Source organism: Channa argus, chromosome 17 (genome assembly GCF_033026475.1).
Source record: "Channa argus isolate prfri chromosome 17, Channa argus male v1.0, whole genome shotgun sequence".
Lineage (NCBI taxonomy): Eukaryota > Metazoa > Chordata > Actinopteri > Anabantiformes > Channidae > Channa > Channa argus.
In genome coordinates, this window is record NC_090213.1 from 6,612,697 (window position 1) to 6,627,571 (window position 14,875).

Genomic DNA, 14,875 nt, shown 5'->3' on the forward strand with positions numbered 1-14,875 from the left:
TAACAAGAAATGCGTCTCATAAGTTGTTTGCCCTGGTTTTATTTCTGATTGATGATATTCTTATGGGCAGCACGGTGGTGGAGTTGTAGCTAGAAGGTTGTGGGATATGTGAGATCTTAGGACTGCGGGATGACAAACCCCTCAAAAAAAAAAGCAGTTTGATTTAAGTAAATCAATAGAACCAACAAGGGGGGAAAAAAAACATAGGAATAATAACTACTGATTCTGTGGATGATTTACTGAGATCTCTCAGCTCACAGAATCAATCCAAATCAAGTAGCTTGCTCAGATAAATGGAGGATGTAAAATGATTGATTGGTTCATCATCCTTGAGATATGAAGTACCGTCCCTCAGAGATGGCGGCACTGCTCCAAGACAGTTGCACTATGCTCTGACTCCTGCTTCCCTGAATTAAGCAGGAATTAATTAAAGCAGACTTACGATCACTGTGCCTAATGTAGCTTAATAATGCAGTGCAATTGATTAATTGCATCATGGGAAAAAACTTCCTGCAGAGATTTAAAAAAGGTTTTTGATTTTTTCCTTTTTAAGATTAGTGTTCTTATAATACACAGCTTTCAAAAGGATATCACAGCAACATCAGCCCTTGTAGACGTCTGACACCACTCAGATTTTAGGCTTTGGTGTCTTCATTTGCCCCACTCCCCTACCCACACTGGGCCTCACTCCACTATCTCCCTCTAATTTAATTCTCTTCTAATCTCTTATAAATTTCGACCATCCTGCAGCAGCAGCTCCGGGTGCATGTTCACACGGACTCAATTCTGTCCCTCTCTCCCAGTAAGGAGCCCAGTCAGCAAAGGGTGAAGAAGTGGGGTTTCTCTCTGGAGGAGGCTCTGAAAGACCCAGCGGGGCGGGAGCTCTTCCTCAAGTTCCTGGAGTCAGAGTTTAGTTCAGAAAACCTGCGGTAAGTGCACGAGACACTTCAGCAACTGTCTCCAACTGTTATGTCGTGGTACTTTTACAGGAAAGTTTCATCTATATTTAAAAAAAACCAAAACATTTTATACACAACGAAACCTAACAACTGAGTGTGGCGATGATTCTCTCTAAAGCTGTAGAGCAGCACTGATTCTGTGAGACAAGTAACTAATCTTTTTAATCTTTCACTGCTCTGAAAATAGCCACAATACTGCACGTATTTGTTTCTGGCATTCACGTTGCTCCAGCCTACCACTTCAACCCACTTGCAAACTGTAAACACAGGAAAAACTATTACGAGTGAATGCTTTCCAGTTCCTACTGTAGTTGTTTGGAAGGTACCCAAGATAAAAACCCTGCTCACACAAACATGAGCTGTATTGTTATACTTCTGTCAGTAAGGAGCAGCCTTAACTGGTTTCTGTGAAAAGATTTTATCATTAAATGTAAACTTACATGCTACAAAATGTCACAGCTATTGTATAGTTAGAAAAAAACAGGTGCTGTGTAAGACGGCTTCTGTGATTCCTAGTGTGAAACTGAGTGAAGTTAGCAGCATAGAGTAAACCACACGGTAATAAAATAATCTTAAAATTACCATTTTAATTGGAAATACTATAAAAACCATTTAAATTATTCAATATTATAGCAATTCGGGAGAGTCACTTCTGATGAAAGTTTTTTCCATGTCTGTATTGTAAATGACGTTACAGCAAGTATCAAGTTAGACAAGCCCAGCTTGGCTGAAATAGAACTGTCCTCAAATAATCATAATTCCAAAAATTACTAAATTACTTTTCTTTTAAATCATTTGTTTGAGCAGAACTTAACACTTGTGAATTAGTTTTCTCCGTATATGACACAAATTTACAAAACACAAGGCACTGATGAGCTAATATCCTCTCAGCATCCATTTATGCAGACACCTCCTCTATTTTAAAGTTAGAAATCAATCACTGTTTAAGTATGTAAGATAAATCCCTCAAACATCCAGGCTCTCCAGCCTGTCTGTCCCCTTGTTCTCCTATTACAGACCTTTTAATTGCTTTTGGGTTTATGAAGGAGAGAGCGAGTGGGAGCAAACCAGATCCCAGTGGAGTTTCTTCTACCCTTTATTGCTGAAGTCCACAGATCAATATACATATAGTATTGGAGGCAGACAGCTTCTGGCTCTTTGCTGCCTCCAGTGTTTAACACTAAATAGACAAACTGTGGTGTTAAAAAAAACATCCATCAAACAAGCTGATTTGCTGCATGTAATCGGTTTCTCAATACCATGCATTACCATGTCCATCAGCTACAACAACACTGACGAAGTGTCTTCTTAGGTTTTATATGATTTCTACTTTTGCAGGTTCTGGTTGGCCGTGCAGGGCTTGAAGAGGATGCCCCAGCAGGACGTAGCACAGAGGGCACAGGATATTTGGGCAGAGTTCCTGGCTGAGGGAGCACCCAGCTCCATCAACCTCGACTCCCACAGCTATGAACGCACCAGCCAGAACCTGAAAGACCCTGGGCGATACAGCTATGAGGACGCACAGGTAGGACAATAAAGGGCAGAGGATGAAAGACAGAAGGATGTTTATCTCAATTGTACTGCAAAAAAACAAGCATAAAATATATTTAAAACCTCATTAACTTGTACACCCACGCACAGCAACAACAATTTCTACAACTGCCACTTATTTTACATTTAAACCAGACAGCACGACTATAATCCACACACCTAAAATGTCTCCTCTGTAAACATAAGAGTCAAACCTCTAAATTCCCATCTGTTAGCTCAAAGGTTAACCTGTTGGGCTGAAGTAAGATTTAATAAAGTACATAAGTGCTTAGACCAGCAGATCCCACTGAGACAGAAGACTCCGCTACAACACAGGGAGGGTGTTTGAGACAGTGCTACACATTCACTTCAATTTGCATCACAATTCTCACCTTACACTAATGAAAAACTAATGAGCTGTTTGTAAATCAGATTTTCTACAACCTACTGTATGAAAGTGCCCTTGTCTATTCTCTACCCACCCACACTCATCCTGCACTGGCTTTAACCCAGGTGGGCGCAGGGCCCCTGGACCCCTCTCCACCCTTTGTTTTTAGTAATTTGTTTATGATATTTATTATTAAGCTGTAATAATAATAGCTAAGAGTTCTGTGCCTGTTTTACTGGTTTTGTCAGTTTGTGCCTGTATGTAGTAACTGTTCCACCTCTTCTGGCTAGTTTTAAGCTGTTTTTTGTTTAGCACTCTTACATCTTTCGTTGTCATTTTGTGTTTCCTGAACTCTTTCAAAAAAAACCCAGATATGAACAGTAACTTTCACCTATTTGTCCATGTTGGACTGTTCAGTAATGGATCCTTAATGAGTTGGTAAACATTTGGTTGAAATTAGCCACTCAAACTTTCATCAGTAATATGAACAGTGCATGAAGCTGTGCATAAAGAGGTAACCAATTGTATATTTTTTTTTTACCTTATTAGCTATAAATAATGCTAGGCAACAACAGTTATGACAAAAGAACTCCATTTGCCCACACAAAGTTTTTCCTTTCAAAAACTAATTTGACACCTTGGGAGTTATATTCATAAGCTTTCTACTCACACCATTGTTATGTCCTCATACTAACAACGAAGATGGAAACTACAGCCAGCAGCTGGTTGGTTCATAATTAACCATAAACACGAAACAAAAGGTAGCTTAGCTCTGTCCAAAGATTCTCATTTGGATACAATTAAATCAGCCAATTAATGAGTGTGTTATACCTTGTGGCTGTGAGTGGGACTGCTTCTTGGCCAAGCTTTATTCTAACCACATCTAACCGCCTGCTGCCTGTGTGCAGCCTGCACATGTGAGAGTGGTATCAATCCTTTCATACAAGCAAGAAAATGACTATTTTCCAAAAATGTCAAACAATTCAAACGCCATTTTCTGGCCACATTTCCTCACCACATCTAATAGGCTCCTTGTCGAGGTCAAAGAGACGAAGGAGAATAATGACACATTGTCCTGCCTTTGTTCAATCTGCAAAGCTTATTCCAAGTGCCATTCAAAATGATTGCATCTCGTCAGGTGACCTGTGTCAGTGCTGCCTCTTCACAAACTTTATCCTGCACTTTCTTACTTCATCTAATGAGTTTATATGTTGGAGTGATTTCTAGGGAGAGAGCCGTGGGTTTTGGAGGGTGATGTCTATCAAATCTCATATCTTGTTACAGCCTTATAAGAGAATATTGCTCCTGTCATTATTGTTGCAACAAGTTCCTACTCTCTTTCTACCTTAGTGGACCTTAAGGTTATTTTACCAGAGTTAAAATGTTGTCATTAGCAAAGCAATGTGGATGAGAAGTACCCACTCCCCTGACACTCTCCCTCTCTCCATACAGGACCACATCTACAAGCTGATGAAAAGTGACAGTTATACACGCTTCCTGCGCTCTAATGTGTACCAGGACCTGCTACTGGCAAGGAAAAAAGTGTGTGTGTGTGTGCCGTCATCCCATGGGTCAACGTCTGCGTACAAATAACTTAATAATTACACACAGCCTTTGGCAGGATGGCGAGTGAAATGTATTAACTGAGGTTGCTTTGGGAAACGGCATCAGATGTTTTAAGGGTTAATTCATTTAAGGTATTGAGGAAAAAAAAGAAAAAAAAATCACATCTAGTGGCATCCAGCCATTAAGCAAAGAGTGCTGAAGTTGTAATAAGGTCATAGTTGATGTAGCACAAATTTCAGTTTTTGCATTAAATTGCTTTAATTATTTCCAACCACCATTTGCTAATGACAAGTTGGACACTGCATATTATGTTATTCATACAAAAAACAAAGTGAAATTACACTGAACTGACCAAATCATGATTATAATCTTTTGCAAATTTGGAGAACTGAAATGTGAAAATGGTTCTCACGCCGCACTTTTCCCTTTTTTCTCCTACTTTGATTCTCCAGCCTGAGACAGAGCAAGGACGACGTACCTCCTTGGAAAAGTTCACTCGCAGTGTGGTGAGTCCCCCGCTGCCTCTGCTTTGAACTCTTTAAAAACTGCAATTATTAAAGTACGATGAATTTCAGTACGCACTTTCCTGGAGCCATTGAGGCGAAAGTCATTACAGTTTTTCTATGATGTTGCTAAATGGCTTTTAGTTTAGTGGTCATGAAGCTTTTCTGTCTTTTAGTATTCCGCTCAACTTCAATTTGTTCTTTTAAACACTCCCACTGATACCGAGACTTCAACTTCTATTGCTGCTGCATTTGGGCTCCTTCCCTGAGGGGACAAGTACATTTTCCAATGTTTATTCAAAGCTGGTTGACTGGAATTGTTCACTGCAGCAATTTGTCCAAAGGTAGAACAGTGAACTAAGAATTGCTTGCAGGGAAAGTTGAGGAAGACATTGAGACAAATTGACTTTGCAGCATGGAATTTGAACTACACAAGGGGATTTAGAGTCTCTGTTCTTTTTGTCATGTCACAAATTTCTCCGTCCTCTTTTGATTAATCCCAGGGCAAATCACTGACGGGCAAACGGCTGACGGGCCTCATGCAGTCATCCTGACAAGGTCTGGATCTAGAGTAGGAGGGAACATACCCAGATGTGCTGCTTATACCCAGGGAGCAAGTGGAAAAGGACCGTGGAGTGTTTGGGCGTGGCTGTGGGGGGCGGGTGAGGGCACCAGACGAGCTCAGACTACTGGACTGGACCACTGCCACGTCTGAAACCAACCTCAGATCAGTTGAACAGGACAGACAGCATGCAATAAGTCACCAATCCTGACGCCAAGATGGTGCTGTCACGGCGTACAGGGGGAACATTTCTACTCTTCTTAGGTTTCCACTCCACGAGCCTGCGTCGTTTCTCTTTATCTGCTCTCTACGCTCATGTTTATTAGGTGGCAGAGGAGGCCATTTTATTTTCAGCGATATAAACAAGGAATGCTTTAATGCCTTGACTGATGAGACTTAGGTTAACTCTGTAGCTAGATGTCTTATGCCATTCACTAGGATGATATAAGGGAAATGGGGCTGGAGGGGGTTTACACAGTAAATAGCTGCATTTTTGGACAGAACTTCTGCTCACTCTTTACACTTTTGCCAGTCAGAGCTCCAGCTTTAATGCTAAAAAAGGGGAGTAGTAAACAAATGTTTTAGAAAATTAGCTTTTTAATCAATCTCCTACTGTAACGCGACAAAATCACCATCCTCTTTGTCCAGTATTGGTTTCAACATGTTTACATTTCCTACAGCATAATCATAAGAAATGAATGTGTTTTTATGCTCACTACAGATAAAAGCTTAATTTATCCTCCCATTCGGCCTGCTTTGGTACAGTAGATCTGTCCTAGGGAACAGGTAAATATTTTTTATTTATTTCTTCTTAGTGTTTGTTTGCAATAAGATAAGGTGAACAAACAGAAAAAAAAAAAATAATTTCTTAAAGTCTGCTATCATTTAACAATAAGCACTGCCACTGTAAACACATTGTCTATGTTTAGCAGGCATTTTTTAGAGCCTTTTAATAGCCACACTGAACATAGAGGTGTTATCTTGTCCTTATAAAAAGGCAAGAACAGTTCTTTTGTTTTACTTTGAGTGAATTGGTTTATTAGGTTTTATTCTATCTTCTGAACATTCCACTTTGGACAGCCATGTTAAGAGGACCATGATAATAAAAGGAATGCACAGTGTAAAGGGAATTATGTGGCCTGTGATTTCATTTGTCCACTTAGTTTCTGCAGGTGCTGCAAAGAAATTGACCCTTTAAGATGCATCATGGAGAAACGTCACATTCCCCCAGAAAAACCCTGGGGTAATAAAGCGAGGCAGCAGCTTTGTTGTAGGGTCTTCATGGTCACACACTGCCCTCTGGAGCATTTACCTGTAAGTGCTGGTAAAGAGCTTTAAATTCTATCTGGTTGCAGACAAAGGTGGCTGATTAACAACTTAATTGAACTTGTTAATTTCGGAAGGAGATGGACCTCGACACCTGGACGAGGCCATAAACCCCACAAATGTTATAAAAACACTAACTTTTGGCCAAGGTTGAAGGTCAACACGCTTGCAAGAACTCTGATTTGTCTGCAGCCGGGTGTCACATTTGTTTGTTAGAATGTACAGAGGAAATGCTAAATTAAAGCAGGACTATTTAATTAGCCATTTAGTATTAAAATATCCCAAATGAGTCATTAGTTTAAATGAGGTCTGAAACTTTAAATTAATGGAAGCTGTTAAAATCTACTTCTTTGGCAAATCCAGTGATGATCCAACTAACCTCTAGCTTTAAATAACTACATTCACTGACACTGTCCTAAAGTGCAGTAGCTCCCTCTGCTGGAGTTTTAGAAATAAGCTTTTTTGTTTGCTAAACAATGATTGTTGCTTTATGAAATTTTCAGGGAACTCTGAAGGACAATTTTACAATAATCAGCAGCCTCTGTTATTATGCTACAAATGAATTTAAGTTGCACTGATTTATTGTTCATACCATCAAATTTTGCTAAGAATAATTAACTTGTAAGCACCTAATGACTGAATGGGTCGTCATACTACATCATGCAAATCTCACTTTGTAGCCATTACAGATTTATTGACAGCAAGTCATGGATTTGAAGTTTATTTTTATTTTGTTGCTCTGTGTGGTTTACAATGAACAAATGTAGAAATCTGAAAGACAGTTTGCATACTGGTAACCTAAGCAGCAAAATGAAAAGTTATTGGCCACTGGCCAACACCTGTCAACCAAATTACTAATTTAATTTTGTTACTCAAAATGTACCTTTAGGTCAGAGAGCTGCAGCATACAGTCCAGTACCTAGTTCACTACTGAGCCCTGAAGAGTCAGAATATCTTTTCATGTTAGTACTGGGATTCAATAGGAATGCTTGCCCAAGTGGGGAAACATTTATTATTATTATTCAGATCAAAATTAAATAAAACAAAACCCAGATGTATCTAAATTACAGTAAACTTCAAACTCTATAGGTTATTGGGGTGAAACAACAGAAGGACAATGGCTCTGTGGTACCAGTTAGGCAGCAACAGCTGGACAGGAGAGAGGCTGGACTCCTCTGATCTCCAGAGACTTGTTGAACTGCACATCCATGGGCTTAGAAGCCTTTGTGATCTTAAGGTTCCTCATGCAACCTCTGAAGGACACACGGGTAGAGAGGGCAACCTGTCGAACTCCATCTGTGAAACGAAGAGACAAAACATTGACCTCACGCTGTAATTCTGTGTGTGATAATACATACTCATTTGACGGTTGTAGTTACACCAAGCTGAAACAGTTCTCTCCATGTCAGTGAGCCACATTTATATCAGCACCTTTCTCCAACAGTTTAAACATTACTGACTTAGTATCTCATTGGAGAACAGTGACCAGGACTAATTAATACAACCAGAGTGAACCTTTTATTGGGTACATCAGTTTTAAGAAGAAATTCTGTTTCTTAGCAACTGATTTTTTTTAATCACGTAATTTCATCTTTTCCAGCCACATTGGAAGTTTTTTCAATTTATGTAGTGCAAAGACAAGTCAAAGCCAATTGGCTCCCTTCATTTCCAAAACACAAACTACCCTCTGGATCCTCTGCTTTACACAAATGGAACCAGCAGAAAGACCTGAGCTGGAGGACCAGATAAGACTAACATCTGGACAAAGGTAGCTGATGCCAAGCACCAGCATCTTGTTATTGATTTGTATTTCAGTCTGGTTTTTAACTGACTTCTTTGCTCCGGATGCCATCACTTCAATATTGAACACTCAGGTATTGTTTAAAGACCAGATACTCACTCATTCTCACCGAGTTAGTAATTGTGTATAATGCATTTATTATACTCGGTATTTCCGGTGATGTGGTGTAATACACGGAAACGCATTGCATTTACGAAAAGGCAAAAAGTCTCTCATAAATATGAAAACTTTTTAGAACCTGCCCTAGAGTAATCAGGTTTTTAGGATATCTTCGGTATCACAGTGCTTCAGTGACAGTTTAATACTTTCAAAAATCCAATGTAAAGCTGAAACGTCAACAAATAAACTAAAGAGAAGTTCAATTTTGACGTACAGATAACTCCGAAAGGAAACTTGAAAACGTGATTTTTCTCAGGCAAGTTCTGAAGTGTAGCCTTCAAATTCCTGCCTCAGAAGAAACATACATCGTACTATAGGCTGCAAATAGAATCTCTTTAAAACCTATTTGTTGACATTTTGGAAAGGCCACTGAAAGTCAGCGGATTTATCTATCAACATTTCAGTTTTATTAGACTTTTGAAAGCTGTCACTGAACCACTGTGATACTGAAGACGTAGTTATAACCTGATTACTCTAAGGCAGGTTCTGAAACACTCATAATTTTTTGCTGAATGCAATCTGCCGCTGTAGTAATAATTATCTAAAGCTAGGCTCTGCCAACACAGTACATTAAATTACTTGTTACATCTGTTATATTCTGAACTATTAATTTTTAACAGTTTAGTCATGTCATGGTAATTGCTAAAGTACTAATGAGGTAATAAGCAAGGATATATTTATGTAATAGGAGTCCATAAACTAAACACAATGATTACCTGAAAACACTCATGGGAGTTTGTGATAACAATTAGAGAACTGTAAAAAATAACTACTTGTTTCTATGATAACATTTGTAGTACTAAAGATTAACGACATGACAGCATCCCGGTCTTTAATGGTTATCACACAGTGTATTCAGGTTATCCAGCTTTGGGCACCTAAAATCTGGATATATCCATTGCACACACAAAGATAATACCTGGTTAACACTTTAGTACTTCAAAATGCTAGTAATAGCATGACACCTTTATTACCAAATATTACACTGCCACTACTGGGCTCTAACGATTAAATGAAACATTTAGTATTGCCTTAAACAAAAATCAGAATTGAAAGTCTAGTTACATTTAAACTTAGTCCTGAAAGTGTATCAGTATAGGAATGAACATTAAATTACATTAATCAGATTAAAACTGAGACCCCAACATGATGGAATTAGAGAGAGCATGAAAGTACAAACAGAGTAAATATGAGAGACTATACTAAAACTCAAAATAAAATCACGATGAATATCCACATCAACAACCTTTTTCCGCTGAACTGCTCCAAGAAAGGGTTAACGCTCCTCATCTAATCAGCTGGGTCAAACACTTTGGCAAATTAAGGTTTGGAAATAAACGGGAGCTAATTGTGAAAAGGAACCTCTCCAGGCATGACTGAGTTATATCATACAATAAAACTGGGGCCAGCAGTAGCTAAGAACAAGTGGCGTCTCTTTAAAACAGGTGTGATTCACTGCAATAACGTAAAATGTTTAGTCTGTTTGCTTTTATTGATACGTTTCTAGTTACTGTGCTTCCTCTGGGATACTGTCACTGGCGAGTCTATGGGTGGAAACATTTGTTTGTGCAAGCATTATTTTAAGAATGCATGTTAGATGGCAGACATACCGGGATACCCTCCAACATAGATGGGGTCGTTGGTGTCACATGTGTTGGAGCGTGCATTCGGACTCTCCGCTTGGCTCTGCTTCCCATCAACAACCAGCTCCACCCTGTGGCGAAGTTTGCTGGCAGTGACCGTGTGCCACTGGCCGTCACAGAAGCCCTCGCCTTCAGGTGTGTGCTCTGCTGTGACGCGTCCAGCTCCGTTGTCCACATGGAAGAGCAGCTGAAGGGGGGGCAACATGAAAACAATAAAATTAGCAAGTTTGCATATTGGTCAATCTATATCCATTTTCATTTACACACTTTACAGTTTTAAGTTTAACCTGCACAAAAACCAAAGGGACATATTGCTGGGCCGAGCCAGACTAGACATTTCTTCGACTCTGTCTCCCAGAAAACAATGTATTTTCCATAAAGCGGTACCTTGCCCTGGACGATTTCGAGTCCTAGTCCATCGCTGACTTGGTTACTGATGGCCAAAAGCACTCCACTGGTTCTGCTGGTTCTGAACTCTAATGTTATTGACACATCCAGACCCACTCTATAGGCAGAAACTAGACAAAGGGGGGGAGATTTAGAAAGATAGTTTAAGCCACTGCTACACTAATGTGTTATTACATGGTTAACAGCATGACAGGCGACACTTGGTGTCTGTTCTCACCTGCTTTCAGGAAACCAGTGCCGTCAAAATGGGTCCCAGTCTCAGTAGAAATAAAGCATCTTCCTACCATGTGACTGGCAGTGGGTGTGGCCATGTCTAGCTTAAAGTCCTCATTGATTGGTTCAGAGCGAGCTAAACAAAGATGGGAGGGGGGTTGTTAAAAAAATATAACTACTTAAGATGTTACAAGTGCAGCATGCAATAGAAAACAGTCACCTGTGGCAGCTGCCTTAGTGCTCACAGGACCTCCCACCATCTTTAAGTTGCGAATGCATCCATTGATACTATAGAGAATCTAAACAAGGAGAGTTTAATAAAATTACAAAAAAAATCAATCTTCTCACAAAACACTGGGCATTAATCATCCCTCTTTTTTTGATTTGTGCATTTGCTTACAGGTCCTATCCTCTTAGTAGTGTAGTTTTGTGGCAATCCACCGACATACAGCATTCCCACCACGTCCAACAGGTCAGCCTGGTTAAGAAGAGATCATTCATTAATGCAACAAAAATCCTTGCCATGACAACTGAACTGTGCTACAATTATATTCAGCTTTGGAAATTTCATATGTGAAAAGGCAAAAAAAAAAAAAAAAGAAAACCTTCTTTGGACTGGTCATGTGTTTAAAGTATCGCCCATCGATGATAATACTGCCTCTTTGCTTGGTTCGCGTCACACGGATCTGAAAAGACAAAGTAAGAATGCAAATGTTTTGTCACAATTCTTCAATTTAAGAATCGATACCTTTGATATTTCTATCATTAATAATAAACGTGAAACCTGATAGATTATTGACACAGCTCATGTTGAAACAGACTCTACAAACCAGGTTACTTGACAGTTTGGGGCAAAAACAAGTGACCACTGATGGAAAAACACTGGCTGTAAATTGGATTTAAGTGTAAACAATGTTCTACAGGATTGCATCTCATATTTAATCCCCTTATTTATTCACACTGTGTGCAGCTTCTTCCATTACACACAGTGTGTGGTTTGTGTGAACACATCAGTTATACAGTACATCTGGGCACTGATAAGGTTGAAAAAGCATGGTTACACTTATGTATCTAGCAATAGAGGATTTCATGGGGCAGATGTGTAAATGACTACAAACCTGTGTCTATCCTGGTTTCTTTTATATCTACTGAGTCCCTGTTGATCACGGTGGCAACTGCTGAATACGACTGCCCTTTACAAACTAATACTCAATAAATACGGAATTTAACTGAATTACCGTGTGCCAGTTCCCATCGTTGATTGATAAAGGGACACAGCCTGATATGTTTCCATGGCCAAGATCATATCCCAGACAAACTTGGCCATCCTTGATCTGTAGGAGAGAGATTTATAATGAGATACATACACAAGGTTATTATTATTGTTATGGCCATTTTTCTGACTTAAGACAAACGCATTCAGCTTCTGAACAGTCGGTGAACAGATAACGGGAAAAGGAGAGGAAGGGCATACTGAGTAAACTCGGAATTGTATATATAGTCTCCTTCTCTGGTCACTAGGTGAGGGGCTGGATGGTAAATCAAAAGCTTTGCCTTCCAGCTGTCTCTTCATCACAGAGTCTGCATTAATGCTGACACCCGACCAAACTGCCTGTAAATCCCCTGCTCCATATTAAGTCCCTTTTCCCTAAAATGTCCCCTAATATACTGCAATTCCCTGTTGTTAGCCTTCTGCATCCCAACCTGATGTTCTACCCATTGAGCCAGCAGGCCCTCTTGTTTAGGCCAATCAGTGACGAGCAAAAATTACCAATGAGAGAACACCCATCCCTAAGTTGTCCCACTGGACAGAATAGAGATACTGCTGCGATAGTAGCTATCCCTCCAAATGTCCCCACCAGAGGCGTAATGTCTTACTTCCTCTACCCAACTTGACTTAATCTACCTTTGCAGCTCCTCAGCTTACAGCCAAGCCCAAAGGCTAACTGTGCCGATACCTCGGCCCTGTGACCAGCAGGTGCTCACCAAACAAAGAGCCATAAAGTATGACAGTCAGGGTACCTGTATGGAAACAAAGTCAGCATGGTTGATTCTTGCCATGTAGAGAACGAGGCCGGACTCCTCCTTTGTTCTCAGCTCAAACTCCAATATTAGCCTGAGACACAAGTAGAAACACACGTGTAAGAACAAAAAACACACATATCTTTTGTGAAGCCACATTTCTCAAAATGGGAAGCTTTGGCTCTCATAGCAATTTAATGCTTTTCTACCTAGGAGTGTAATTAGTTCTCCATTCATCACAACAAATGATCACATTCAAGTACAAGCGTAGTTTCCCAACAAATGCAAAATAAATTATTTGTATTCGGTGCAGCGTAGCATGGAATATTACAGTTAAAAGCACAGAGGACAAGTGGCACTTTTTAAGTGAGTCACCTGTTTTAGCTTCTGGTCATGTTTCCAAAAGTGATCGATACACAAAGTAATAAAAGATACATTTAGATTTGGACAGCAGCTTATGGAGAGTGCTCAGTAGCTTAATGTCGTAGACCTGACGTACAATACTTATCCAGGCACTTTCGGGTGCCAATTGTTTCTTTAACTTTGTTATTTTTGGTTACGTTCAGTTTGTGGCAAAGGATGGTTGTTTTGAAAGTTGGTCGGGTAAACAACCTGTGCAGTACTTCAACAAATTCTTTTTTTATTCATTAGATGTGTCCGTGGATACAGTACACCAGTGTAGATTCTTATTCTTTCCAAACCATCACTCACTACTATCTTATTTATTCAGAAATCCTCCATGGTACGAGTTCTAAGCAAACATCTCGACACTGCATACAACATCTAACCCCACATAGATCAGATAGATACAAGTACATTTAATGAAGTACTGTACGTCCATATGAACATTATTGATTTTACTCACTTTTCTGTACTTCTACTTCAAACCATTTCATTGCCAAATATTTGGTTTCCACAATTATGACAAGGTTTACTTTTTACGCTTTGAAGTATATTTTGGTAATGCTACTATTTTGCTTAATTGATTGTATTAAAGGATTTTTACTTGTAAAGGTGCATTTACCAAAGTACAATGCTCTCTTCATCCACAAGGAAGATTTTTTTTTTAAGTTTTTGTTTTAATTGATTTGGCTGGACATCAAAATTGGTACTGGTGCCACAAAACAAGCACTGTATCATCTTAAAATACAAATCTGTAAATTACACTCAATGACATTTAAATGAGTCATTGTGAATACGAACCTCTCTCTGACTTTGGTGTCATCAAAGGCAAAGCTCATGTGGCTGTTCCTGGTCAGTCCAAACTGATGGGCCTTTTCAATTGTGGTTGGGGCCACAGCTGATGCACATGAATCCTGGAAATTGGACATAACATGTCAGTTACACTGACAGGGTTTCGCCAACCTGCTCCTATTGCTTCTTGTCCACGGGAACCTTAGCACCAGGGCAGAACACATGCCAATCACACTAATAGGGCTTCTGCTTCTGATCTGTTGAGACCTGAGGGGTTGGTTGGTCACATTGAGTCCTCAAAACAGTTAAGTGAAGGGAAAAACAAACAAACAAACAAACAAAACTTTCAAGCCTATAAAGAACATGAATTCATGTACATTTGTAAGTGAACCCATGTACTGTGGTACAAGATGGAGCATTTCACCATGAAACAATTTATCACATGCTCCATCTTTTAAATCTTCACTTCCTACTAATACACACACTTAAAAACAAGTCATAGAGTGTGGCTTATTAAATTCTCCAATCAGCTTTGATTAGTTTCCCTCTACCTCAAATAACTAACTCCACATATTCACACAGTTTTTAAATTAATGAAAAA

The 14,875-nt window shown here is 39.5% G+C and overlaps 2 protein-coding genes across 7 annotated transcripts in view; one reads left to right on the forward strand and one right to left on the reverse strand.

Annotated features, from left to right (window-relative positions):
• Positions 1-6,633, forward strand: part of LOC137102364 (regulator of G-protein signaling 6-like) — a 63,552-nt gene extending 56,919 nt beyond the window's left edge. For both annotated transcript variants that reach the window (XM_067481812.1, XM_067481813.1), the window contains exons 14-18: positions 804-929; positions 2,298-2,484; positions 4,330-4,419; positions 4,896-4,949; positions 5,450-6,633. In XM_067481812.1, the coding sequence (XP_067337913.1) occupies positions 804-929; positions 2,298-2,484; positions 4,330-4,419; positions 4,896-4,949; positions 5,450-5,500 (508 nt within the window). In that variant the 3' untranslated portion in view covers positions 5,501-6,633. The remainder of the gene's footprint in view (positions 1-803; positions 930-2,297; positions 2,485-4,329; positions 4,420-4,895; positions 4,950-5,449) is intronic.
• A 909-nt stretch (positions 6,634-7,542) lies between these two features.
• Positions 7,543-14,875, reverse strand: part of lama2 (laminin, alpha 2) — a 156,130-nt gene continuing 148,797 nt past the window's right edge. For all 5 annotated transcript variants that reach the window (XM_067481811.1, XM_067481810.1, XM_067481809.1 and 2 more), the window contains 10 exons: positions 14,284-14,396; positions 13,081-13,174; positions 12,297-12,392; positions 11,664-11,744; positions 11,459-11,536; positions 11,279-11,357; positions 11,063-11,194; positions 10,825-10,955; positions 10,405-10,624; positions 7,543-8,130 (listed from right to left, as the gene is read on the reverse strand). In XM_067481811.1, the coding sequence (XP_067337912.1) occupies positions 7,970-8,130; positions 10,405-10,624; positions 10,825-10,955; positions 11,063-11,194; positions 11,279-11,357; positions 11,459-11,536; positions 11,664-11,744; positions 12,297-12,392; positions 13,081-13,174; positions 14,284-14,396 (1,185 nt within the window). In that variant the 3' untranslated portion in view covers positions 7,543-7,969. The remainder of the gene's footprint in view (positions 8,131-10,404; positions 10,625-10,824; positions 10,956-11,062; positions 11,195-11,278; positions 11,358-11,458; positions 11,537-11,663; positions 11,745-12,296; positions 12,393-13,080; positions 13,175-14,283; positions 14,397-14,875) is intronic.